The sequence below is a fragment of the Glycine soja genome, chromosome 11 (genome assembly GCF_004193775.1).
Source record: "Glycine soja cultivar W05 chromosome 11, ASM419377v2, whole genome shotgun sequence".
Lineage (NCBI taxonomy): Eukaryota > Viridiplantae > Streptophyta > Magnoliopsida > Fabales > Fabaceae > Glycine > Glycine soja.
Window position 1 is genome coordinate 6,941,877 of NC_041012.1, and position 27,998 is coordinate 6,969,874.

At 32.2% G+C, this 27,998-nt stretch overlaps 3 protein-coding genes across 3 annotated transcripts; all 3 read left to right on the plus strand.

Annotated features, from left to right (window-relative positions):
- The first annotated feature begins 12,798 nt into the window (after window positions 1-12,798).
- On the plus strand, window positions 12,799-13,593 carry LOC114374470 (heavy metal-associated isoprenylated plant protein 26-like). The gene is made up of 2 exons (XM_028332111.1): window positions 12,799-12,957; window positions 13,030-13,593. The coding sequence occupies exons 1-2, from the start codon at window positions 12,874-12,876 to the stop codon at window positions 13,414-13,416; spliced, it is 471 nt and encodes a 156-aa protein (XP_028187912.1). The 5' UTR covers window positions 12,799-12,873; the 3' UTR covers window positions 13,417-13,593.
- A 2,616-nt stretch (window positions 13,594-16,209) lies between these two features.
- On the plus strand, window positions 16,210-19,625 carry LOC114372860 (WD-40 repeat-containing protein MSI3-like). The gene is made up of 6 exons (XM_028330408.1): window positions 16,210-16,574; window positions 16,663-16,977; window positions 17,070-17,213; window positions 18,062-18,186; window positions 18,390-18,485; window positions 19,153-19,625. The coding sequence occupies exons 1-6, from the start codon at window positions 16,266-16,268 to the stop codon at window positions 19,373-19,375; spliced, it is 1,212 nt and encodes a 403-aa protein (XP_028186209.1). The 5' UTR covers window positions 16,210-16,265; the 3' UTR covers window positions 19,376-19,625.
- Window positions 19,626-23,277: 3,652 nt separating this feature from the next.
- On the plus strand, window positions 23,278-27,117 carry LOC114375639 (4-coumarate--CoA ligase 2-like). Its single transcript, XM_028333473.1, has 6 exons — window positions 23,278-24,465; window positions 24,595-24,793; window positions 25,622-25,767; window positions 25,905-25,972; window positions 26,075-26,168; window positions 26,779-27,117. The coding sequence occupies exons 1-6, from the start codon at window positions 23,404-23,406 to the stop codon at window positions 26,902-26,904; spliced, it is 1,695 nt and encodes a 564-aa protein (XP_028189274.1). The 5' UTR covers window positions 23,278-23,403; the 3' UTR covers window positions 26,905-27,117.
- Window positions 27,118-27,998: the final 881 nt, after the last annotated feature.

Genomic DNA, 27,998 nt, shown 5'->3' on the forward strand with positions numbered 1-27,998 from the left:
GGGGAAAAAATGTAAAAATAATGAAAGTATATACATTAAAAAGGTTAAAGTGAAATACACGTCAATGCTATGGCAATGCAACATCATTTGTGTTAATAGCACTAAGTTTTTTTTTTTTTTTAACGACAAGGACGAAAATGAAAATATATATAGAAAACATTCGAATATTAATTTGTTTTTATAAGTGACAATTTCTCTTCCCTTTTTTATATTTTTTTTCTTTAATTAAGCCAAAGAAATGCATCATTATCCATATTTTCTTTCTTCATCATTTTCCTTCTATCCAAATATACTATCAAGAAGTAAAAAAAAAAAAAGAGAGAAACAAAGCTACACGTGATTTAATTATGTGAAATTTGAATGTTGAAGGATTTATTTCTAGACAATTCTTAGCAAATATACACTTAGATTGTGGCATCTCCTCCACCCCCTTCCCACCCAAAAAGTTGGATGGTAGATAAGGCAATATAATCTATATTAGAATTTAAATATCATAAATTTAATTATAAAAAAAACTCATAACAAACCATATTATTATTATTATTATTATTATTATTATTATTATTATTCTTTGATTGAAAAAGTAAAGGATAAGGTTCTGCAAATAATTTTAGCGCGATATCACCAAATGGCGTTAATTGGGGTTCACCTTTTCCGTTGGTTGAGCTTGAAATAAGAACAGTCTCCTAACTCTGAAAGTAAAATGTCTAGCTACCTTAATGATAGATTGCTTATCATGACAATGTGGTTTTGCAAACACAATAACCTACTTAAATGATAGATTGCTTCCTAATTGTATGTCTGGATTACGTTTATATATTGCAAGCGTGATTTTGTCTAATCAAATTATCAAACGTTAGAAATTTGACTATGAAAGTAAAACTATTTTTAAATTTTAGTATAAAATTTTGTTTTTGAAATTTAAATTTTTTACTTATCAATCAAAATGCGATTAGTGTGTGAAGACTTTATTTAAAAGAGACAAAACTCACTTTATGATATTTCATGCCTTACAAAGTTAATCTCCCATAGCTGAAGTTTTGATGCACAGCAAAAAATAATAACTTTTTAAAATATAAATTGTTGAACTTATTTAATTCACCTAAAATAAAATTTGCAAACGCTCCTCCCATCCAAATAGTCGTGACTGTTGTGTGATTGAAAGCGTGTATTCAATATTCATAGACCTTACCGTCCATCAAAAGCAAAAAAAAGAAGAAGCCAAATTAAAGCCGAATGATCGAACACGTAAGTCACTTGTGTTACATATGCAGGTGGTAATACAACGTTGTTTGAGAGTCAAGCAGAGACCATAGTTAATTAAGGATTTCATTAACTTAAAGAGCTCAAGTAAACAAAATAGTGCAAGAGTTAGTTATCAATATGTATCCGCATACACATATTTATTTACGATAAATTCTATTTGTACTTATATTATCTATAATTTTTATAATTAAAACTGAGGTAAAGAAAAGAAAAACATGAGATAAAATATATATATATGATGGGACAGAAATAAAAAAATAAAATAAAATATAGAAGAGATAATTTAATGCAATTAAGGCAAAAGGGATGATGTAACTGGTTTTTTTTTTATTCTTTACAAAAGAACGAACATATCGGTGTCAGGCATAGTGAATATCCAAATAGGATGTTTTGAACTTTGGACCTATCTTCTTGGAGCCACAGATGTAAACATCTCCATGGAAGCCATGACCATGACCCACAGGCCACAACGTTGTTATTGACGCGTCGTCCGGTGGAATCCCAAATCACGGAAACATTAAAGTAGTTTATATGTCAAGCCAACACCATTTTGAATAGACACATGCACGCACACACAAAGAAATCTCGGTGTTGGAGAAAAAGTCATCAACTGTTGGTTGGATTTTATTAATTTTCTTTTCTAATTCGTTTCTTTTGTAAACATTAATTTGTTTTGGATGTAAAGCGAGACAGATGGAGAAAGCACGGACAATGAACTGAATGATTATTATTCATAGATGAATAAATGATAATTGAATATTAAGGTGTGGCATTGGACCCACGTGCTGGCCACCCACATGATCCATCTTGGGCGGTACTTGTGCAAATGAGACCAAGGGTAAGTAAAGTCCCTCCCACATTATGTGGGTTTATATATATATATATATATATATATATATATTTGTTATCGTGCCATGCCAATAATATTCTCAAGGAAGGCCCGTATCTTTCGCTTGCTCTTGTGGGTAATGGGGTTTGCCTTGCTTTGCTTTGTTTTCTTTCGTTTAACTCATTAAAGATGTGGATATGTTCATTCCAATATGTTAGCCCCATATCTCGTATTTGATGCAAAAAGTCTTTGGGGGTAACTTCTTAACTACAATTGTCTTTTGTTTTGTTTTTGAACCTTGAACAAAGCTAGCTATGTATAAGGTGGAACTTGTGCCGTAAAGGGCAGTTTCAATCCCCTAGCTAGCTAATTCAAAAAAAAAAAAATATTCGTTCAGCGTCGTAATTTTTAACTTTAAGACTTTGATTTCGAACAATCATTAAACATGGGGAATTGTCGTGGAATCAAGGTAATTCTTTATATATAGAGTAGTGTGATTCTACCATGCATTAATATTATTAATATACTCCTATATACTAGTATCACATTGCCGTGAAGGTAAATTAATTAAACGTTGCGAGTTGAAATGAGAAGTCAGAGCACAACTTTTAGCTAGCAAGTCCCAATTTGTAAGGCTCCATAGCATTAATGTTTATGGAATTAACGAATGAAAATAGCTAGCCACTTAGCGAGTCACGTTGTTGCACAAAATGCACAAACATGCAAAGAGTCAACTAGCTCTGTAATTAAAAAAAGCTAGCTTACATAGCCATTTGTTCTGGTTTAAACATGGAGCAATTAATCTTTAAGTCTATATATAGGTTAAGAATTTGGAAGTTAAAATCAAAACTATCTACGACATCTATTTTATGAAAGAACTTCGCCGTTCCCTACCGAGCAAACTAATTAACTAAAGGTTATATACCTTATTATGTGCATGGGTGCTGGCTGCTTCTAAGAGTTGTAGCTAGGATAATTAGCATTTGCTCATTTAGTCACACACAATTAATGTTATCTTATAAAAAAAAAACGGACACTATTAAAAAAAAGTTTTAAAAGACACTTTTGTGGCTTTCCATGATGGTTTTTAACCGTCTATGAATATGATGTTATCAAAAGTCAATATTTTTCATGACAATTTTTAAATCGTTTTAAAATTCTTGTTTCTACATCGATTTTCTTAAAAATCATTTTATTATATATTTTTTTGTTTTAAAAAATTGAGAATTTGAAAACGATTTTTCCAAAAACCATGATTTTTTAAAAGAATCATCTTAACAAATGTTATTTTTCATTAAAAATATGAGAATTTAAAGATAATTTTTGTAAAAATCGTTGTAGAAATGATATTTTTTAAAACGTTTTTTTTAAAAGTGATGTTTTATTTTTTTACAGACAAGTCTGAAACCAAATTATATCAAGTTATAAAGTTGCATATTTCAATCGAGTAGTATATAATTGTTTAAAATAAATAAAGTTATGACAATAAAACCCAAACTTTAAAAGTATAGGGATCAAAACCATAATAGAGGAAAATTAGAGTCACAAAAAATATATTAGAATCAAATACACATATGTTTAGTTTCATTACACCAATCAAAATACAATATTTCCTCCAATGTTTAAATACTTCACTCGGTATCTTCGCGTCAAAGTTTCATTACACCAAAATATGTGTAGTTTGGTGCCAACTCGTTCAAACTAAATCATCTATAGCCCTACTCAACTTTGTTATACTTGATAAACTATGTTCAATTCAACACTAACGAAACACACCTAAATTATTTTTCTTCCAAGGATTTTCTTAAATATTGGCACAAATATAACAACGACAAGCAATAACCAAAACATGTCAAAGAGGGAGGCTTCTTCCTTGTTCCCTTGGGATACATTTGTTATGAAGTCAAAGAAAATTTACAGCAATGAGCACTCAACAAAAGGGAAAAGCATAAAGAAAAACAAACCTCTTGTTGAGGTAATGATGCAATGATTTTCTTGGGGAGTTTTTGAATTTGTCTAAGTTGAGGCTTTGCACTAGAGGGAACTTCTTCAACACTGGTCATAAAAACATCTATTTGTGGAAGCAGCTGAGCATTCCTCTCCACTATATTAGAATAGAAGACAACCTTAAAATAAAAAACCCATGATTACCTGATACTAGAAAATATTTGATATTAAACCTTTGCATATAAATTAACTTGACAAGAAGCCACAATATAGCCAGATTAGCTTCCTTAAAACTTTCTTAGCAACTTAAATAAAGGTGGTATGTGTCACGACATATATGATGTATCCTTCTCCAAGGGCCAAAACAATAGCTAAGTAACTTTTTCAACACTTGTCATAAAAACATATGTTTGTGGAAATGTCAAACAGATTGACACAAAACATATAAGACAACAAAATCAAGAATCCCTAGTGTGGCCCTTAGCATCCTTGGCCTAGCTTTAGCCTCTCTAAAGGAAAACAAACAAGGACATTGCTATGACTGTTGAGAACAAATCTTGGCATACCCAAAAGTTAAAATTTTTTATGAGTTATATAGAAGTTAAATTTTTCAGATATTTATGCCTAAAGCTCACACTATATACAGATGATTGTAGTGAAGACCAAACATGCAATAGGAGAAATTAAAGGAAGAGAAAGTGATTATGTGAGAATATGTAGCCATGTCGAAGAAACAAGGCTTCATTATACTTGATTTTCACTTTTGAATTCCCATACTTGACCCACCAACCATGATGCTAAGTGTCTAACTTTTGAATGTTAGAGTCTGGGCAATTTTAATTTTAAGTAAATGAGTATCTGATTACAATAGATATGATGAGGCATATCAGTGATGGTGGCATGTTGTATGAACATGACGAGTTGAAGAACTAAAAGTTTACAATTTATATTACTCTATCAAGCTATGTTCGGGAAAAATGCATATTTACATAATTGATCAGCTCTTTTGACGGTGTAGAGCTCCTTGGTGTTGAGGTTTTTTGTGGGTTGGAAAGGGGACATCACCGTCTCTCTTCAACAAATATGGGCTTCGTCCAAATCTGCGCTTCAAGAGTTCCACCATCATCCCATCATTCTAGATCTAAGTTTCCTCGATGACAATGTCATTGGCAATGAACGGGAGCAAGAGAGGGAGGGAGATTTGAGAGAAAGGAGTTCGCAAAGAAAGGACTCGTGAGATGTGTTGAAGGGTCCATTAAAAAAATTGGAACCATCTAAGTATTGTCATTGACTTTATCCAAAAATGATGTTGAAAACCTTTTTTGATGACGGTTTTTTTAAAATTATTTGAAAAAAGTTTGTTTTATTTTTAAAAATATTACTATATTTTTTTCTATGACAGTTTTGGTATAATCGACGTGGAAATGATGTTGTTAAAACATTTTGTAATAGTAGTAGTAGTGAGGAATATGTAATTGGAGTTATTAATTTTCTCCATACTATTGCACAGGGTAAGCAGAGACACCACTAATTAAGCACCGAACCTACTCATAATATCACACCTCCCAAAATTGTTCATACATCTAGCTTTGTACTACTTGTACTACATTACGTACAAATCTATTTTAGATACGTAGAAAATAAATTAAGAACCACTTACCTTTTTGTTAGGTTTAGGGTGATATCAAAGCTTTGACTTGGATGGATTAAAGCAGATGCTTCAATGCTTTTGGTAATCTTAAGACCACGTACAACCTCCACAATGCATAAACGTTGCCATGTGGGATTGGTCAATTATAAATTGTGTGGTCTTTCGTTCACAACAATCATCTTTGTAGAAATTGATTGGTTTGGCTTAATTACTTAGAGATTTAATTAGCATTTTTCTTATTTTAGAAAACTCAACTTCTTGCTCTTGGATCACTGTGGTATAACTAATATAACCTTATACTATATTAATCACTTTTGACATTATCAAATACTCTTTCCGATTATTTTTATAAGAAACAAATGAATTTTTTTACTTTAGTCTTAATTATAAAAAAATATAAACTCATAATCTTCTTTTATGCCCTCAATTTATTATGAAAGATGATGAATCATTCTCCATACAAATAGATGTATTTATTAACCTATTAATGAACACATAATTCATTGGTGAAGAAAACATCTATGTAGTATTATTAAATATTATCACTATTTTTATGGATATTTTTTAAATAAGATTTAAATTTTCTATATTATTAATTAAATTAATTTACCTAGCTACTTTTATTAGTTTGATTTTAATTATTTATTTATTTATTTATCATAAAAATTACATAATATTTCATTTTATAATGGATTCGATTATCTCCAACAAAAATGAATACCACATAGAGGATGCAAATTATATTATTTTTATTGATATCTAATATAACAAACTGATACCATACGTATACGTATATACATATTTTAATATTTGGGGTACTGGGTAGCATATATAGCTACTGACTAGGTTCAATAGCTGGCAACTTCATTAATCTACTACAGCAGAGGAATAAAAGAGGCAAAGATAGATTGATTGAACTAGTATATATATTTTTTGGTTGGTTAACAAATCTGATTCTTAATAACTATCAGCACACAGCTCCGACTAAGTAAAACCTAATCTGTCACATACTCACATTATACAGATGCTAATATGTGTGTCATTGTGTCAGTGTGTGATGCCATTCGTATTTAGCATTTAGTTGATAAACAACTCATAATATATATAGCGTCCACTGTTCCTCAATGATATCAGATTTTCTTCATATTATTGTTAATATTATTTGGTTGCAAATTGCAATCCAACTCAGTAACTTACAAGTAATGGCAACAAATCAAGGTACTAGATAATAGGAACCAGCCACAATATTATTTTAACATGAAAAGTGAAAATTGAATCCTTATACATGAATAAACAAATTAAGGGCGGCACACCCATGTTCTTAATTAACCTGACTGGTTGTTAAGAGAGTGAAGTATGAATTTGTCTGGTTAGTTACTGGTTATGGTTAGAATATGTATATATTGTATTCTTTAATTTCTACATTGGAGACCGACACATGCACGCAAATCATGTGAACTATGAAATTGTCTTTTTGTGGGGGCGGGAAGGACCCATCCCAATCCCATGCATGCTTTACTTGAATACAATACATGTTTTTCTATGAGGTCGCTTTTCTATGCCCCATAACAGTGAAACTAAGAAAGCAAGAAAGAGCTCAGAGCTGAATTCTTTTGAGTGGTTCTCGTGCAACTTTGACTACACCCCAATTGCAATATTATCGCATGCTGTTCTTACCAGTCAGTAGATATCGATCAGTAGTCAGTAAAGCATGTGTAGAAAAGCTGGAAGCGGATATATATGGATGATTCATTCAGTACTCTTTGAAGTTTGAACCAATATTAATATATATCCCCAAGCTAGCTAATTCCTTTTTTACCTTTTTGGTCTCACATGCATATAGCTTTTCTTTAAAGAAAATCTGCAAGAGTTCATGAACGTCTTTAATTGTATATATAATTACTCTTTTGTTTCTCATTGACATCTTGTTTCCTCGAAAGTTCAGACTATAGGGTAACTTTGTCTTTTTTTCTCCCAGATTCAAAGTGTAGAACAAAAAACAGAAAAAAAGACTTGGGAGCTAACGATAACTTATAACATGGATGAGATGGGAAGTCCATATTATCATTAATAATTGTCCTTGTCCCTCAAGTCCATATTAATGACTTTTCCAAACTTCTCTTATTTCTAATTAACATTAACGCCCAATCTAGTCAAACCTTAAAGGCTGTTATATATGCTGCACCAATTTAATACTTATCGTGTCTGCCCATCCAAGATAATCTAATTAAGTGGTGGATAAAATTAATTTGTCTAAACATACCAATTTTTTTTTTATGAAGAGTGTTTTCGTTCATTAAATTTAAAATTCTAATGTAAATTTAAAAGAATACAGTTTGAGTGTGAATGAACCCATAACTAAATATAAGCGGGTCTAAACTTTTGAGTAAAAAAGTTGTATTGCCTTAGTATTATGGACATGAAACGCGGAATGTAGGAATCATTTCCTACTATCAGTATATTCAATTAATTTTTAACTATGGCTACTGTGGCTACTGTGTCCCGCTTATCAACATTCAAACCCAAATTTTTACTATGCAATACATTAATTCATCTATTTTTTTTTCGGTCAACACCCATTCTTCCATGTAATAGTAGGTCCAATTTAATTTTCAAAAGAAGTGGCGGCCCTTGGTACTGTACAATGGGCTTGAGTATGTTTCCGTGCAAAACCTTTCTGAGCTCAGACTAATGAGATTGAGGCCTACTTGCATGGGGTTAAAGCAAAACAAATGTTAAATAAATATCTTGTACCAAACAATTCCTTTGGGCCTTAAGAGAAAAGAATTTGGGGACATGTTAGGTGCACCAATCGTTGTGTCAAAATTTGAAAATAAAACTAATTTTAAAAAAAATAGTTCTTTTTTTCGGTAGAACAATTTATTCTATCGAAATAATTTGTTTTACCGGAAGAACTTTCTTTCGAAAGAAGGAACTGTTTTTTTTTAAATTAGTTTTATTTTCAAACTTTGGCACAAGGGTAATTTTGTCCATTCACCTGATTGCTGGGTACACTAAAAATGTTGTTGGGTACACCTAGCATGTCCCAAGAATTCGTCCTACACTCTCTTATTTGAATCTTGTATTTCTCATTGCATGTTGGAATGTTTGTTTCAGAATGTAAATTTAAAAAATATTCAATAATGGGAGTGCAGGGACAAATGTCAAGGATCGAACGAATTGGAAAATCCAAAATTAAAGGAGAAGGTTAACAAAAACAATAAAGACTTTTCCAAAGAATCCTGATTTTTGGACATCCAATATTTTTAAACAAGTGTAACAAAAAAAAACAAGTGAAACAATCTCTCATTTTTATCTATCACATTACATTACCAATTATTTATCTGTGAGGGAGGAAGATAGTCCACAATTTTCTATTTGGTGAAGAGATTTGAAATTGTCTTGTCGGAGTAGAGGAATAACGGATGGTTTGATAGGAGATTGAAGTGAAAAATTGGGGAAGGTGATCAAGCTAAATTTTGGCTTAATAATTGGGTGGGGGAAGAAAGTTTAGCGTCTATGTTTCGTAGGCTATATAGTTTGTCTAAACAACAAAATGAGTGTACAAAAAACGTGGGACATTGGAGGGAAGGGGGTTGGGTGTGGAAGTTTGAATGGAGGAGGGAAGTGTTTGAGTGGGAAAAAAAGTCAATGTGACGAATTATATCTCACATTGGCAAACATAAGTTTAAGGAAAGATGTTGGTGATGAGTGGTGGTGGATGGAGGAGGCTTTGGGAAGCTTTTCGGTTAATTTGGCTTATATTGCTCTTCATATGAATATTGTGGGTTCTCAAAATATACCGTTGATGGAAAAGTTATGGAATTTAAAGGTACAACCAAAAGCTAATCTTTGAGTATAGAGGTTGCTACTTAACAAATTACCAACTAAAGATAATCTTCGGGCAAGAAATGTCATTGTAGATGAAGAGGATTGCAAGTGTGTTTTTTGTAATAGGTGTGAAGAGACCATGAATCGTTGTTTTTTTCACATGCAAGGGAGTGGTGGAAGTATGGAAAGCTTGCTATTGGTAGTTGGGCATAAAATCGGTCTTACCGAACTCACCGGAAGCACGTATGAGCCAACATGATCACTTCTTACAAAACAACAAAGACAACGAAAGATGGATTGTGGTGTGGGTAGCGATTGCGTGGAACATTTGGCTTGTGAGGAATGAGTGCATATTCAAAGGGGGAGTATTTGAAGCTCAAAGCTTAATGCAAAGAATAACCTTCACAACATGATCTTGGCTTAGTGGGAAAAGCAAAAGCTTTAATTATTCCTTCACTCAATGGATGGTATCACCGAGAGCATGCATAACCTCATTATTGCCCATGGAATGTTAATTTACTTGCTACTACATTTAATTGATGGTTAAAGCATATCTGATTTGTAATTATTTTAGGATATTTGGGGAAGGATTGGACATAGATGTCATGATATCAAGTGATGATAAGCTTCTTATTGTTTTGGTTAGTTGGTATTCAGTCTCTTCATTGTGAGTGTAAATATTAGCTAACTAAACACATTAGGAGCTAGATATAGTTTACTATTACATTCCTCTTGGGTACCTCTGGTACTCCTATATTTATAATATATTATTCTTTTGCCGAGAAAAAAAAACATTACCAATATTTTAATAATTTATTTTTCTTCTTTTTCTATTTTCTATCAAAGGTATTCAAGAATCAGTTTCCTTTCTAAAATATACTTCTACAATAATCAATCATTCTGACGCACTATTTGCACCCATGCCATTATATTTTTGTTAATTAAATAAAATATGCTTGCATTTGTCAAAGACAAGTTTTAGACGACTCGATAATTTGAACATATATTTTCAATAATAATGACAACTCAAGGGCTTATGCGTTTTCTTTTTGATAAAAGTAAACGCATTTGCCTCACTCGCCACATGTATCGTCCATCGTGACAGACAAAATTTTGATACCATTACTTAATAAACAACTGTCTTGATCTAATTTCATTTACCTAAGCGACATAATCATATAGTGGACCTAGCTCAATAATCGAAGCATAAATGAATGACCGAATACTAGTAATATAGATGAATAAATTAATTAAGGCTGGCCACAATCAAAGTTTTATTAAATCTCGCAAGTTTCAAGTCACCACAGAAGTACAGAACTTCTTTTGTATTTATTTGGGTCTTGATATTTTTACTTACCACATCATTTTAGTCATACGTTCACACCGAGTGCTTTCTGTTTTAGAGTTTTTTTTTTTAATTGGAATGGAAACCAAGACACTCAACCTAGACTACCCTTAAGGATGATAGTGCTAAGTTGAGGTGGGGGAACATAGTATGAATATAACGACTATACAATAGATTGAACAAAATAAATTAATAAATTGTTTAGTAGTTTACTTTAGTGGTCTTAGCGAATCTAATTTCTGACGTTTACTTTGTTAGTTAATTGTTTCCCCTTCCCATCGTCGAAAAATACCTATACAGCAATTTAAAGTTATAATTTAAGGTTCGTGACGAACAAATATTGAAAATATTGTTAAGCACATGGATCTTAAGTCTCCCACATATTTATGAGTGCAAAAAATAAAATATATATCGAACAAACTCTGACAATGACTAACTGCAAATGTGGGATGTACAGGAAATTGGAGAACAAACTTTAAAATATGAAGCATTCCTAAATGGACTGATCTGTACTGGATGAAAGATGAACAAAATTTGATACTTTGTTATATATGCCTTTAATTACCTCCCTTAATCAGCTAGATTACCTCTGATGTTATTCTTATATCTTCCTTTTTTTTCTTATTCAAATTTCGAGTTTCTCTTGTTGCCGTACCCTGATATACTTGTTTTGCATGGTTGTTTTTTGTCTCAGACAGTACAGTGTGACGGTGACCAAGCTATTTGTTTTTATGATGTTAAATATGTTTTCAGTTCTTAAAAATTAGAGTATTTTAATTTTGGTCTTTATAATTTATTTTTGTTATCATTCCTCTAAAAAATTAAAAGGAATATTTTTCTTCCTTATAAAACGAGTGAATTTTAATTTTAGTCTAGGTAAAATATTTTTCTCTAACTTTATCCCTCCCTTATAGAAGAAAATATTTTTGAAAGAAGAGTTCTAAATATGTCCTAATTTATCCTTAAATAAATTTATAGGCTTGGCTATTTATGTATGCTTACTTAATATTTATTAAGGTAAATATATATATATATATATATATATATATATATATATATATATATATATATATATATATATATATATATATGGTTTTAATTTATCATAAAAAATTTAAATATAATAACAATAAATATTATTTATATTCACCAAAAAGAGTGAATATGTTATCCCTAAAAAATTGAGTTTTAACTAAATAAATTTGTATAAAAGTATTAATTTGGTTTATTTTCTTAAAAAGTCTCACCCAGAAAGACTTAATATAGATTAGGCTATAACTCCTGTTGCATAATGTAGCCTATTTCCATAGGGCATGCCATAATAGATGGATTAGAAATTTATTTATGAGTAAAGAGACTTAATTATAATATTGTCATGGAAAATAGATATTAGATACTAAAAGGGGCCAAAAACAATAAGATAAGATGCCAGACATCACCATAGATACACGGAAACAATCTTAGTTATTCAGGTCAATATTTAATTAATTGGGTAGTGTGGTGGACCACTGATTTTGTATAGTAAAGTGTAGCTGCAGGTTTAAAATATGAAATGAGGAGGAAGTTCCTGGATTGATTAATAATTTTGAAAGTTGATCGACATCCATATACTCTAAGACTAAAATTAAGTAGATAACATTATGTCGTTTGTGGATTTTTTTCCTTTAACAAATTAGTAATTGTGAGGAGCGGAAAGAAAGTCTTAGTTGAAAAAGATAGAGCGTGGATACCCATGCGGTCATTACACTACATTACTTGTGAACCACACCTCCTTTCCACAAATCGATTAACATTAACACCAGCCATGCTATCTTGTAAGTGTCTGTCCAATTAAGCGCTGGACACGTGGCGCAAAACCAACCGACTTATGTTCGTTTTATTTAGGCTGTTACGGACGTGTCGGTTTCACAGCTAGAACTTTCTACTGTATCCGATATACTAGTCTTGGTCTTTTTCGCTATATATACTAGTAAGATGAGACAACCCTAGTAGTAACGTACAGAAATGGGTGCTCTGGATCACATCTCTGAGCTCTTTGACTGCTCCCATACCAGCTCCAAGCTCAAGAAGAAGCGCAAACAATTCCAGGTATTTAATTAAGACAATTATATCCTTCTCATTAATTTCAAATAATGATCTGATGTGTGTACGCTGCTGCAGACGGTGGAGGTGAAAGTGAAGATGGACTGCGAAGGGTGTGAGAGAAAGGTGAAGAAATCGGTGGAGGGAATGAAAGGGGTGACAGAGGTGGAGGTGGATAGAAAGGCCAGCAAGGTAACTGTTTCCGGCTATGTGGAACCCTCAAAGGTGGTTTCTCGCATCGCTCACCGGACTGGTAAGAGAGCGGAGCTATGGCCATACTTGCCGTACGACGTCGTTGCGCACCCTTACGCGCCAGGTGTCTACGACAGGAAAGCGCCATCTGGCTACGTGCGAAACGCTGATGTAGACCCTCGGCTCACCAACCTCGCACGTGCCAGCTCCACTGAGGTCAAGTACACCACCGCTTTCAGCGACGACAACCCCGCCGCATGTGTCGTTATGTGATTATTCATTTTCTCTCTTGTATCATAGTAGCAAAGAAAAACATCAAATGTTCACGTGGGGAACGCTTTTGGCACAATGGACATGTATCCTTTAAAGTGATGTTCGGAAATTTGATATCTTAAGATGGTAATTAATTAATGATTCTGATTTTATAAATCTATAACAAATTAATCCGCCTCTTTTCTGTTTTTATGTTTGATATCTTAAGGATTAGTTGTTCACAAGTTAAACGGTTTAAATTACAAGTTTGTTTTGCCTGAAAAGTAAAAACACCACACAGCATGTGATGGGAGGTAGATGCATAACGACGACGTGATATTAGCGTTTTTTTTACATATAGAAGAAGACTGGTAGCAAGCTATGATAAAGAGTGAATAAAAGGAAATAAGAAAAAAAATTGCCGTTTTATCATATTTATAAGAGATCAAACTCACATATTGGCAATTCATTCTTTGAGAGACGGGGGAGAGGATAATTTGAAGAAAAAATATATGCATACACTTGATAATTGAAAATCTCTTAGCAGGATGAATTATTATAAATTGAAAACTCAAAATTAGGTACACAATAGTTATAAAAAAAAACAATCAAAGTAGTTGAAAAGTTCTATTTAACTAACTTCATGATTAATTACATGCAGAAACAACTCAAGCAAGTGTGAATGATTACATGGTTGATATAAAAAAGATAATTTACCTCTTACGTTATATGGCAAGTTGGGAGTGGGTTTGTACTTGTGTGTATAAATAAATTGTATAAAAAGAAAACCACGGTAAAAGTGGATATAAAAACCATTAAGTTACATGTAGTGTGTGATCGTGTGAAATAGTGAAACTAGCTTATTTTATCGACATTTTAATCACGAATTTAAGGAATCTTGATTAGTAAAAATTATTTGAAATCTCATTACAACTTTTATTTAGCTTGTCTTTAGTAAAAACAACTGATAAATTAGTGTACAACAGAAAAACTACTTTTTAACTTCACTTAAACTAGTTTATCAAATTATTGTAAGTGTTGAGTGAAACCCATTAATTGTTAAATTAATTGATGGATGGAATATAATTAACATTAAAAATATATATTTTATATTCAATAGATCAGTTAAGAATTTTTTCATGCCCTTGTAATACGATCGAGTGTAACTGTGTAATTGAGGATCTATTCCACCAGTATATCTATCAACTGAGGCAAGAGTCTTTAAGCCGCTGATTCGAGAATACTCTTTATTATTAGTTCCTTAGGATCAGAAAAGGCTAGCTAGGCACCAAAACTACGTACCAAACTGAGCCAGTGAGAACTCAAACTCCTAAATCGGACTTTGGACCCATCCATAAATAAAAGAACAAACTCCTACGCTAAACCTAAGGCAGCTTTTCTCTTTATTATTTATAAAAATAAAAGTAGCACTTAAAATGTTTTTTAATTAAATATAACTTTAAATTTATTAGTTAATTGGAATTTTTGTTTTTTAAAAAATATTTAGCTACAAATAATATAAATAGTATAATATTGAAATAGTACTAAGTAAATGAGAATTTTCTTAAAATATTGAGGATAAAATAAAAAAAATTATAAATAGTATCTGAAAAAAATATACTCCATATCATCCTAAATTTTATAAACTAATGAAATAAGTTCGTTTGTCAGATATTTTTATTATCATTAAATAAGTATATAACCTAATAAAATAAATGCTAAATTAATTAAAATGATTTAGTAACCATACTTTCATCTTAATGTTTATCTTACAGAATCTCCATGCCATCCTAAACTTTTTGTCATGAAAAAAAATACATAAAATAAATAAATAAATAAAAGTCGGATCCACAAACACAAGTATGTTGGTAGTCGTGGGCAGTTATAAAAATAAACAAAGAGTAAGTGAAATTGAGGAATAACCCAGAATCATATATATATATATATATATATATATATATATATATATATATCATATTAACAAAAAGTTAAATATATTAATATTTTTGCAAGTGAAAAATGCACAAAGTAAGTTCATTAAGTAATGCAAGCAAAACAATGAGAATCAAATCAGCGTTGCTTACTTCTTTTCTTACTCGCTGGAACTCAAAGCGTTGCTTCTTGCGTTTGCATCATAAAGAGAGGTGTCTCTAGCTCTAGGCGAAAACGAAGGTCACACAGTAATGAAGGAAAAGAATTAGGTCATGATCAGATTGCATTAATCTTCTTTAGGGGTAGTCCCGTCCAAATTTTTCATTAACCTACATCCATGTTTTTTTAATTCCTCTTTCGCACTAGCTTATTTTTAACTTTTGCTTTTTTAAATAAGTTTATACAAACATTTAAAATTTTATAAAACATTTCTTTTATAAAATAAGTGTTTTTCTATATATATAAAAAAAAACTTAACCAGACTCACCAATATAGTTTAACGCATCTAAAAAAATATTTGTGATTGATGGAATCATATCCTTCTTCATGAATTGGAATTGAGGATTACCATTTTTCAACGCAACCCTTTTAATTAATTGTTGAAAGTTATATATTGTCACAATCAGTGTGAAAACCCAGAAACAAAAGATGTTGAAGTTGAACCAAATATAAAAGCAAAATGATGAGTCTGTGGACTATGGTTAAAGTTATTTTTTAATTTAAGAATGAAAAATAAAAAATAAATGCAAGTGTTAGTTCTTATTTTTATTTTCTCAACCGACAATTATTTAGATGTGGTGGGCCTGGGGCTGGGGAGATTTTGAACGAAATAGACCAGCCCATCTAAGCCCAAGACCAACGAAAGTGTATTAAAGCCGCGTTTCCCTCCGACAGTGGCATTGGCCCGCGAGGGTTTGAAGTTTTGGCGCTGAAAAAAAATGGCGGAAGAGTACGAAGAGGAGGGCGGTGAGATTGAACAAGAGTTCTCCGTTTGGAAGAAGAACACTCCTCTCTTGTACGATTTCTTCATTTCTCACCCTCTTCAATGGCCTTCTCTCACCGTTCACTGGCTTCCTTCCTCTCCCCATCCCCACTCCCACCCTTCCTTCAATCTCCACAAACTTCTTCTCGCCACTCACACTTCCGACGGCGAATCCAACTTCCTCATGCTCGCCGACGCATACCTCCCCACCGACACCTCACAACCCATCGTCGCCTCCGATCCAAACTACCCCGTTCTTCCCAAGGTTTGTGTTTCTCTGACCCTTATTTTTTTCTCCATTTGTTTATGTGTACCAACTGTTCGATGAAATTCCTCAGTGTTATTTTTTGTAGGTGGAGATTTCCCAAAGGATTCCTGTTGATGGGGAGGTGAATCGAGCTCGATGCATGCTGCAGAACCCTAGTATTGTTGCTGCTAAGACTTGTAATTCTGAGGTTTATGTGTTTGATTTCACCAAGGAACATGGGAGTGAGTGTAACCCTGATTTGAGGTTAAGGGGTCATGATAAAGAGGGTTACGGTTTGTCTTGGAGCCCTTTTAAGAACGGGTATCTTTTGAGTGGTTCGCATGACCATAAGGTTTGCTTGTGGGATGTGCCTGCTGCTGCCTCTCAAGATAAGGTGCTTGATGCATTTCATGTTTATGAGGTAATGCTGAGAATTGGTGTGCCGCATTGGTCTTTTTTGTTAAGTCGCCTGTCATTTTGGTGATTGAAGTGGACTTTTGATTGTATTGGCAGGGTCATGAGAATGTGGTTGAAGATGTGTCCTGGAATTTGAAGGATGAGAATATGTTTGGGTCCGGTGGAGATGACTGCAAATTGATCATTTGGGACTTGCGGACGAACAAACCCCAACAATCAATCAAACCACATGAAAAGGAGGTATGCTTTGTAATCCTTGGAGGGTCTCTTGTTCGTCAAGTGTGCAAAATATATTTAGTACAAGTGTCTTGGTGACTTGTTGGTCATGGGTTCGAATCCGGAAACAGCCTCTTTGCATATGCAAGGGTAAGGTTGCATACAACATCCTTCCCCCATACCTTCGCATAGCGAAGAGCCTGTGGGCAATGAGGTACGAATAAAAAAAAAAACAAGTGTTATTCTGAAATGGTTAAAAGTTCAGCAGTATGAGTCTGATGACTCTGATCATTGTGTTTCTCTATGGCATGTAGAAATTGCATTGCAGTATATGATGATCATTAGGATTATGCAGTTTTTATATTTTACATATGTCAAAACTTGTTATGAAATAACAAAGGGTTCCTAGAAAGAAAAAGGGTGGATGATTATGCTTTCTCTTTATTTTTTGGGGTAGGGGTGGGGGTGGGTGGGTTGTGCTAAGGAGAAATGATTGGGGTGAAACTGAGAAGAGTGACACTTCCTATTTTAAAGGTCAAGACAAATCACCAAACTCAGGAAGTCCTGGATTTAAGTGAATGGCATTTATGCCGACTAATGACAACCACCCCACCACATTAGGGCTGTGTGTACAATGACATTACTAAAAACTACAGGATTTTGGAATCAATGATAGTACATAGTCTAGTTAATATTTACCTAGTTTGTGTGCCATTCTTTTTGTTGTAGTTAATTGTTACAGTTGTGTTAAACTGAAATATACTCCCATGTCTCTGTATTTTGCTTGTCTGACTCCTGTCTCACTCATAACCGGAATATAATTTGTTTGTTACTGATAATGCTATGTTGTATCTGTTTTCTTGTTGAATCAGGTGAACTTTCTTTCTTTCAATCCATATAATGAATGGATTTTGGCTACAGCATCTTCAGATACAATTGTTGGCCTCTTTGATACACGGAAGCTGGCAGTGCCGCTACATGTTTTAACTAGCCACACGTATGTTGTTTGTCTATCATGCTGTGTGTTTCCCTTAATACTAATATACTATTACCATGTTGTAAAATATTAACAATGCCTTGGTCCATTGGTCAAATAATTATTTTTGTTGATACAATTTCAATGTGATGACTGACTAGTCATTAGCTTAGAAAATTTCAATTTTGTATACTCACTGATTTGGTTTGTTTTTAATGCTATAGAGATGAAGTTTTCCAGGTAGAGTGGGATCCTAATCATGAGAATGTGTTGGCATCTTCTGGTGCTGACAGACGGCTGATGGTTTGGGACCTTAACAGGTAAGGGCAGACTCCAGAACGTTGTTTTTTTCTCTTGATTGTGATTAGTTGATCTACTACTGTAAGAAGCATTATCCTCTGAATTATCAAATCAAGAATCGCCAAGCTAATTTTTAAATTGTGAATAAATGATATGGTGTTAAATGTAATAATTTGAACTAGAAATTGATAAAACCACTTCACCGCAAGGCCTAAAACTAAAATTATTAGTTATATTGGAATTTGTGAAACATCTATTTTAGAATAATGGAAACAAAGAAATGAAATAGCCAAATAAAGTGCATGCATTGTATGACTGAGTGACAAATAAAGTTGTGGAATTCCTTTTGATTTAACAATTTAATTCTATATGACTTGTCATTTTCTTTTACGAAAATTGGTGAAAGAAAAGTGAAAAGAAGGAAAAAGAAATAAATTGCTGAATCGTACTAATGATATGAAATTGCAGTGGTTCATTATCAGTTATTAAAATTAAAGTCATTTGAGTTTCTTATGATACAAATCTGTAAGTAGCCAAATCACATCGCATCACAGGATTCGAATAGAGATTCTAATAACTATGATTATACTTATTTAGATGCACGGTGCAAACTCAATAATGGCATACTAATTATAAACATAATGATTTGAAATCTTCCCTTAACACTTTATTTTCATGATGGCTCAGAGTTGGTGATGAGCAGATAGAAGGAGATGGTGAAGGTGGCCCCCCTGAACTACTCTTCTCTCATGGGGGTCACAAAGGGAAAATATCAGATTTTTCATGGAACAGAAATCAGCCATGGGTTATCACAAGCGTAGCTGAGGACAATTCTTTCCATGTCTGGCAAATGGCAGAGAGCATTTACAATGATGGAGATGATGACAACATGTGGACGGCCAATGATTAATTAAACAAACACATGATCAAAGGCGATGGTGCTCTTACTACCATTGCTTTGTTGTTTTAATTTTATTGTAATCTTTGACCATTTGATTTATAACTACAATCGCCTTTTGGTTTCATGTGAATGTCTTGTGATCATTAGCGGCTGGAACAGTGATGGCAACATAGTATCGTTGTCAAACATGAACTCTCTTTTATATGCAGAAATTGATCTCTGAAGCGCATATAAAAATACTACGATGATAATCCAACTATGTCCGTGCGCAGCTTGCTTGAGAGTTATGTGTGTGTGGGCTCGCGCACAATGGATAATTGCTTTTACAAAAGAACTAGAACAATAAAGTTTGAGGGCAAGAAATTTCTTTCTCCAATAAAGGGAGTAGAATTAAATAAGGGGTTCCACAACCTTCTTGAATAAGAGAAAAATTAATGGCTTTGGGGTCCAGAAATTATTCCATAACTTTCCATCTTTTAAAATGAGCAAATTTAAAATAATTTTTATGTAACTAAGAAAACACTATCTTAATATAACAATCTCCATTTTGTTTTATGTAACTATTAAAATAGTAAAGGGAGTATTAGTGCTTCCAATACTCTCTCTTCATAAGTCGAATGCTAGAAGACCTTCGGCCATCAATTGGAAGCCTCCAAACGAAGGGGAATTCAAGTCGAATTGTGATGGTGCTGTGTCTATGGAGGGCGTGGCGGCTTGTGGGGGAGTAATAAGGGACCACTGTGATCCCATCCCATGCTTATAAAATTGGTATCTGCTCAATTTAGCAGGCTGAGTTGTGGGCTCAATCAGATGGTGCAGGGGGTGCAAGCAGCAACAAGAAACAGGCCCAAGAGGAACACTACAGTACCAGCATACCTGAGAGATTTTGTCTGAGAATAGAGTAGGCTGAGTTGGCAGCAGTATCCTCCTTCCTTAGCTTGTCTGCCATTAGCGTTTTGATTCCACAATTCCGTTAGGATTATGGTAGCAGAAAATGACAAATTCAGTTATTCTCATAGCATTATAAATAGATGAACAATGTAATAAGGCAGAATCAATGAAAATTCCTTGAGTTTTTCCTAATTCTCTTCTTCTTCTTAGGAGGTTCTGGTCCTCTAAACCAGAAGTCTAACGAGGGGTTTCATAATCAGACTCTCAATAATCATTCGTGCTTTCAACTGGTCAAGACGATTAAGAATTTTCGGTGAAGGGTGGCTTCTATTCTTGGAGCCATATCTAGTTTTTGATATCATGCCAGATTTTATTTCTTTAATCGTGAGAACGTATATTGCTTCTATTTTATTTTCTCGTGGTTTTTAATAAATTCTCTCTGGGGCTTTAGCCCCGTCTTCTCAAAAAAATAACAATCTCAATTTTCACCTTAGGTTCTTCTTGTTGTCTGATTATCATGAACCATCCAGTAAAGTTTTATTCCATTACCTGTGTAACGGATAAATTTAACGCAACCTAAATAAAATATATGATATATAATTTTTATATTTTTAAATTATAAAAATGGAGGTTTTGATATAAAAAAATTATGAATATCATTCATAAAAATAACATACATTAAATTTAAATTTAAATATATCAAAGTCTCTTGACATTAAAAAATAATTTATTATAAAAAAATTAATCATTTCAATAAATTTACTAAAGTATAATTATTCCTGTGATAGATGAATACAAATTTACAGATGAAAATCATTGTAACATAAATAGATTATATAATAGTTTACAAATATAATTTTTCATATTTTCAAATTAAAAATATGAAAAATGTTTTGATATAAAAAAATATAAACATCACTCATATTTTATTTTCTTATTAAATTACTTTACACTATGCGATTCTATAATTTGATATCTTAAGAAGCTGAATTACGTTTTATTTTGTCAATCATAATAATTGATTTTTCAATTTTTTTAAAAAATTATAAATTTGATAAGTTGTTTTCTTTTTATTTCATTATTTTACACTTTACTCTATCATTAATATATCTCATAATTTTCATCGTACTTGTACAAAAAGTATTTCAATATATTTAATCCCTTTAAATATATTGATTAAGTTAGAATTTTTTTTAAGGACATCTATTACTGCAAAACTAAATTTATTGAAATTTATTAAAAAAAAAAGAACATATATACAATGATGTTATTGGATCATTCAAGTACAGACCGTCAATTAATGTTAATAGTTAATTTAATATAATCTGTCGATTAATATTTCAATTTTCATTTTTTTTAAATAATTTAAAAATTAATTTTGAATTACATCTGATAAAGGAATTCGTGTTATAAAAAAAATACATCCAAGTCTCTCTCAAATCATTCATATTAAATTAATAATATGTAAATAATGGAATAAAATTATGAAGAAAAAAATCTGATGTCATATTTTCATAAATATATACCTATTTAATTTTATATATGCACGCTTAGTTTGGATTGAATTGTATTGATTTTTAAAATTAAATTTAAAATCTGATTTAATCCAATTAAAAATTTTCATTTTCAATCCATTCAATTTTTTTGGATTTATTTTTTATAGTTTAGCTTTGATTGGATTGGTCTATCGTCTCTCTTTAGGTGTGATTTACAAAATTGTCATTAACATTTCATGCGTATAACAAACTACTTACAATTTCTATATGGATACGGAAAATTTAAAATGTACGTAATACTAATTATTTAAAAATGATGATAATGTTTTAAATTATGTGACAAGTTTTTCTTCAAAATCTATCGGCAAACCTCTCTTCAAAATCTATCGGCATATATATCAGATAGCAGAGTTCCGTTTATAATATTTAAAAGTCCCGCGCATAATAGAAAAGTCGTACATCAATTTCCGGGGCTTACATCATGAAGAGGGACAGAGTCATAAAAGTATACAAAAAAAAGGGATGAAATTTACCTCAATTAATTTAATAACGAAAAACCGTATGCTATAAGTGGCAGGTGAAGTTAATTACATAATAAAATAAATTTTGTGAGTCATTGCTTTTGATCACTAGAAGAAAAAAATATTAACATTTCGTTGAGGAAGGATTCAAACGCATTTATTTATCATGCTAAAATAAATTTTGTTTGAAAAAAAGTATAATTGACAATAAAATTCTCATTCTAAAAATTTAATTAACTTAATTACATAACTAGAATTTGAACTTGAAATAATTCATTAAGGTGAAAAACTGTGGAATGTACAAGTGTTTAAATACTCATTTCATCTAAAATAAGTGTTATCCTAATTTATTTTATACAAATCAAGAAAAATTCATAAATAAATAAAAAGTAGTAATTTTATAAAGATACCTTGAGGGTATTGATTAAAAACTTAAAGTAAATGATTTTTATTAAAATAATTGTCTATGATATTTTTTTAGGCTCTTCCATGATATATCCAATACGATGCTTTAAGGACAAGACATTGGTTAATAAGATTCTTTTATGAAACTAATTTTAGTATTAATTAACATTTCATTGAAAAAGTTAAAATAAAATTAAAAATATTAGTGAAAAAATAATATTACATTAAAAAAGTTAAATAACACTTGTTTTAAAACAATTTTTTTTCCAAATGTGATAATTTATTTTAAGAGGAACGGAGTATTTTTATTATTATTATTATTAAAATGAGTATACTTGTAGAGCAATATGAAAAAAAGGAAGATGTACAAACATATTGCATGAGAGTATCCCACACACACTAGTACATGCAGAAAACTAAGTAGGTACGTAAGCCGAAGATCTTTACCAAAAGCCAAAAAAAATAAACTAGGTAGGTAACTTCGTTCTCCAATCTTCACACCAACACTTGTTTTTGAATGAGACTGGCTTGACTACGCAAAAAATTCCTTTTGCATCTTCCCTACCTAACTTTATAATAATATATATATGTCTATTCTCTCGATCTGTTTCATTCCTCCATCATAAATTAAGCTTTTCCTAGCCTTCGTCATTTTTCCTTTGTTACCCCAAACCACGCATAGCAACACTACTTGTGTGTAAATTCAGAGCTAAACAAATTCACAATGTCAGAAGCAGCAGCTACTTCTTTTGAAACTCAACACAGCTCTACAGAATCGTGTGTACCTAAAACAACAACTACTACTTCTTCTGATGTATCATCATCACCCCAAACTACCCACATTTTCAAATCTAAATTACCAGACATACCCCTCCCCAACAACCTCCCCCTCCACAAATACTGCTTCCTTAAACTCCCCGAAATCGCCGACCGGCCATGCCTCATCGCCGGCAGCAGAAAATACACCTACGGCGAAACTCACGTGACATCGCGAAGGGTGGCCGCCGGCATGTCGAAGCTGGGCATCCAGAAGGGAGACGTCATCATGATTCTCCTCCCGAACTCCCCGGAGTTCGTGTTCTTCTTCATGGCGTCCTCCATGCTCGGCGCCGTGGCCACCACCGCCAATCCCTTCTATACCGCCGCCGAAATCACGAAGCAACTCGCCGCCTCCAAGGCCAAGCTTGTAGTCACCCTCTCCGCCCACGTCCACAAGCTCGACCAACAACAGGGTTTGAAGGTGGTCACCGTGGACGAGCCGGCGGCGGATGAGAACTGCATGAGTTTCCGGGAAGGCGAGGAGAGCGAGGTGGCGGAGGTGGAGATATCGGCGGAGGACGCGGTGGCGCTGCCGTTCTCGTCGGGGACTACGGGGCTGGCGAAGGGGGTGGTTCTGACGCACAAGAGCCTGGTGACGGGCGTGGCGCAGAACATGGAGGGAGAGAACCCGAACGTGTACCTGAAGGAAGAGGACGTTGTGCTGTGCGTGCTTCCCTTGTTTCACATATTCTCCATGCACAGTGTCATGATGTGCGCGCTCAGAGCGGGGAGTGCCATTTTGTTGATCGAAAAGTTTGAGATAAGGGCGCTGCTGGAGGAGATTGAGAGGCACAGGGTCACCGTGGCGATGGTGGTGCCGCCTCTCGTGGTGGCGCTGGCGAAGAACCCCGCGGTGGAGGAGTATGATTTGAGCTCCATACGGTTGGTCATGTCCGGGGCTGCGCCGCTGGGGCACCAGTTGGAAGAGGTTCTACGGAATAGGTTGCCCAACGCAATTCTGGGACAGGTAACCCAGATATTCATACCCAAGTATTTAAGAGTTTATAATTAAAGTGAGAAGCTATACACAACTTTTTTCCTTAATATGAAAAACAAATTAAATTGATGGGGGTCACAGAATGGTGCATATGTATAGGGATACGGGATGACAGAGGCTGGACCGGTGTTGGCGATGTGTTTAGGGTTTGCAAAGTATCCATTCCCGACAAAGACAGGCTCTTGCGGAACAGTAGTCAGAAATGCTGAGTTGAAGGTCATTCACCCTCTTACTGCCCTTTCTCTTCCCCCTAACCACCCTGGCGAAATTTGCATCCGTGGCCAACAGATCATGAAAGGTACCTACATCCTATATTTATATTTATTTAAAGATTTAATTTTTATAATTCTTTATAGTTTTAAAATATTTTTTCTATTTTCTATAATTTATATTTTAATTCTCTTTTCATATCTGTAATTTAAAAATGAGTTTTTTTAATTCTTATAATTTATATTTTAATTTATTTTTAGTCTCTATAGTTTAAAAATAATTTTTTTAATCCATATATTTTATATTTTAATTCTTTTTTAGTTTTTAGTATCAAAATGATTAATATTACCAACTACAGTTAATTACAAAAATATTAGTGTCATAATTAATTTATCATAAAATAATTTATAATAAAAAAATAATTGATAAATTATAATAATTTATACCTAATTGTTTTTATATATTTTTTAATAAAGATTAAAAGATAATTAAAATATAAATTATAAGAATTTGAAAAATTATTTTCAAACTATAAAGACTAAAAAATAATTAAAATACAAATTATAAAAATTAAAAGACTATTTTTAAACTAGACTAAAAAAATTAAAATGTGAATTATATAAATTAAAAAAATTACTTTTAAATTATAAAAATTAAAAAATATGAATAATAAAAATATGGGGATCGAATGAGTCATTTAACTTTATTTAAATATAGAGATTAACCTCCATGTTAAAAATTTTAAATATAATTTTTCAATAACTAGAATTGTATTTAAGTATCATGAAAGGTATACGTACGTAGTATCTTATGTATCAACTATCAAATACCTAGCTTAATTAATATTTTGATTTTAGGTTGTTATGTATAACTCATAATATATATATATATATATATGCACACTCAAAATTTTCAGGTTACCTGAATGACGAGAAGGCTACTGCAGCAACTATTGACGTAGATGGTTGGCTTCATACAGGCGATATTGGCTATGTCGATGATGATGATGAGATTTTCCTGATTGACAGGGCCAAGGAGCTCATCAAATTTAAAGGCTTCCAGGTATATTCATTGATATGTGTCTTCTTGATTTGACTTGCAAAATTTACACAGGAAATTAATTAATAAAAAATAACTTTATCAATTAATCTCATACGTTGTTATATACTTAATTATTCCTTTACGTATTGATCTATTAGGTGCCACCAGCAGAACTTGAAGACCTTCTTATGAGCCACCCTTCCATTGCAGATGCGGCCGTTGTCCCGTAAGTATTTATTAACGTTCAAATTAGAGCTAATATATACTACAATTTCTGAGTAATAATATTATAATGATATTCTCATTGGAACCAAATGCTTAATTACAGGCAAAACGACGATGCTGCAGGTGAAGTTCCAGTGGCTTTCGTGGTGGGCTTTGATCTTACAGAAGAGGCAGTCAAGGATTTTATAGCGAAACAGGTATACATATATGATATAATATTAATTATTCATAAAAGGCATTCGTGTTTAGTTTTCGTATTAAAAAGATTTAACTCTGCTAATACTCATCATATAGACACGAATTTACCTGAATTTATATATATATATATATATATATTTGAAAAATTATAATCTCAGCATTTTTACAAGTATAAATATTTTTTTTTAAGAGATTAACTTTTTAAATAGATTTTAGTATCTTTGGCTAAAATATACATTGGTTAAAAAAATATATGATTTTCATTTTCATTCAATAGCAATGTATGTTTTTTTAACGTTAATTAACGCCACCGTATATCATCAACAGAATTGAATTATTATAAGAATTCATTAACAGGCCGGCTTAAGTATATTAGTAACTAAAATGTGATGGAATGATGTCGTAAAAATTTTCAGAAGGAAAATTATATATATAAAGCATATATAATATTGTGCACAAAGTTTTTAAGATGTTGTAAAAAAGGAAATTACCATATTTATGGCATACGTTTAGTTCACCATACTGTATGAAAGCTATATAAATTTCATGGACGAAGTTCAAATAAATAAGAGAATGACAAATATATGGGTGTTAATTTGTTCTGAACAGGTAGTGTTTTACAAAAGACTACACAAAGTGTATTTTGTTCCTGCAATTCCAAAGTCTCCAACCGGAAAGATATTAAGAAAAGAACTCAGAGCAAAGCTCGCGAGCATTATTATTCAGAGGACCTAGAACTCTTTTGTCATTGTCTTCCTTAATTTCTTCTTCGTTTGCTATTCTATTATTATTAATGCGTAATAAATGAAGGGTGCATGCATGCCCCATGGCACAAAAACCAATACAGTGTCTTTAGTTTGCTAAGGTATATATAAGGTATATATAAGTGAATTATATAGGTGAATATCTATCTATATATACAAAAACCAATTTCTTCTTCGTTTGCTATCTAAGGTATATATAAGTGAATTAGTATCAATGTCATACATAATATGTGTCTTTATTTATGTTATGTATATATATCTATATAAAATAGAAGATAAATTTAGATTAAAGAATTTTCATTCGTGTATCCATATAAGTATTATTACCTCAACACTTATTTTTCTTTATGCACCTATATGATTAATAAATTTAAATCTAATTTTGAAAATGAGTTGCATTTGTGTACAGTATTGGCGAAAAGAAGAGGGCCACAATTATAAACTAAAACATGTGCACACGTTGCTGTCAATATTTAGTTAAAGATGTATAATGTCTTATATGTAATAGAGGCAACTAGCTAGCTAGAAGTAAGCACGTTGACTAAGGCAGTTTCAGATAAAATTTCAAGATTAAGTGACTGTTAAATAACTTTTAACATATGCAAATTGATACCTTGAATGGTCAATCAAAAACTTCATCATACTTAAAAAAAAGTTTGGTTTATTATATAGAGAAATGATAGGAAAATTAAAGAATCTGATGTGTTTCCACATGCACTTTATTAGAAGTCTCATGTTGTTTAGCTTCATAAGCTATTTGTGGTTATTGCAACACTTATCAGGAGTCTACTTTGCATTTCTCTGGCGATTTTCTGGAAGGTAGTAGATTTTACTGGTGCTGTTCATTTGAGATTTTAGTTGTTGCTTTTTATTTCCCATGTATTGAGAAAATTTGTACTTAATTATAATTTTTTATAATAACTTTAAGGATTAAAAACTTAAAATAATAAAATAAGAATTAATAAGTTAAATTATATCAAATCTTAATAAAAAAATTGCTTAAATCTCAAAATCATTGACTATTCGGATAAACCTACGGTTGCATAAACATACTTTTAAATAATG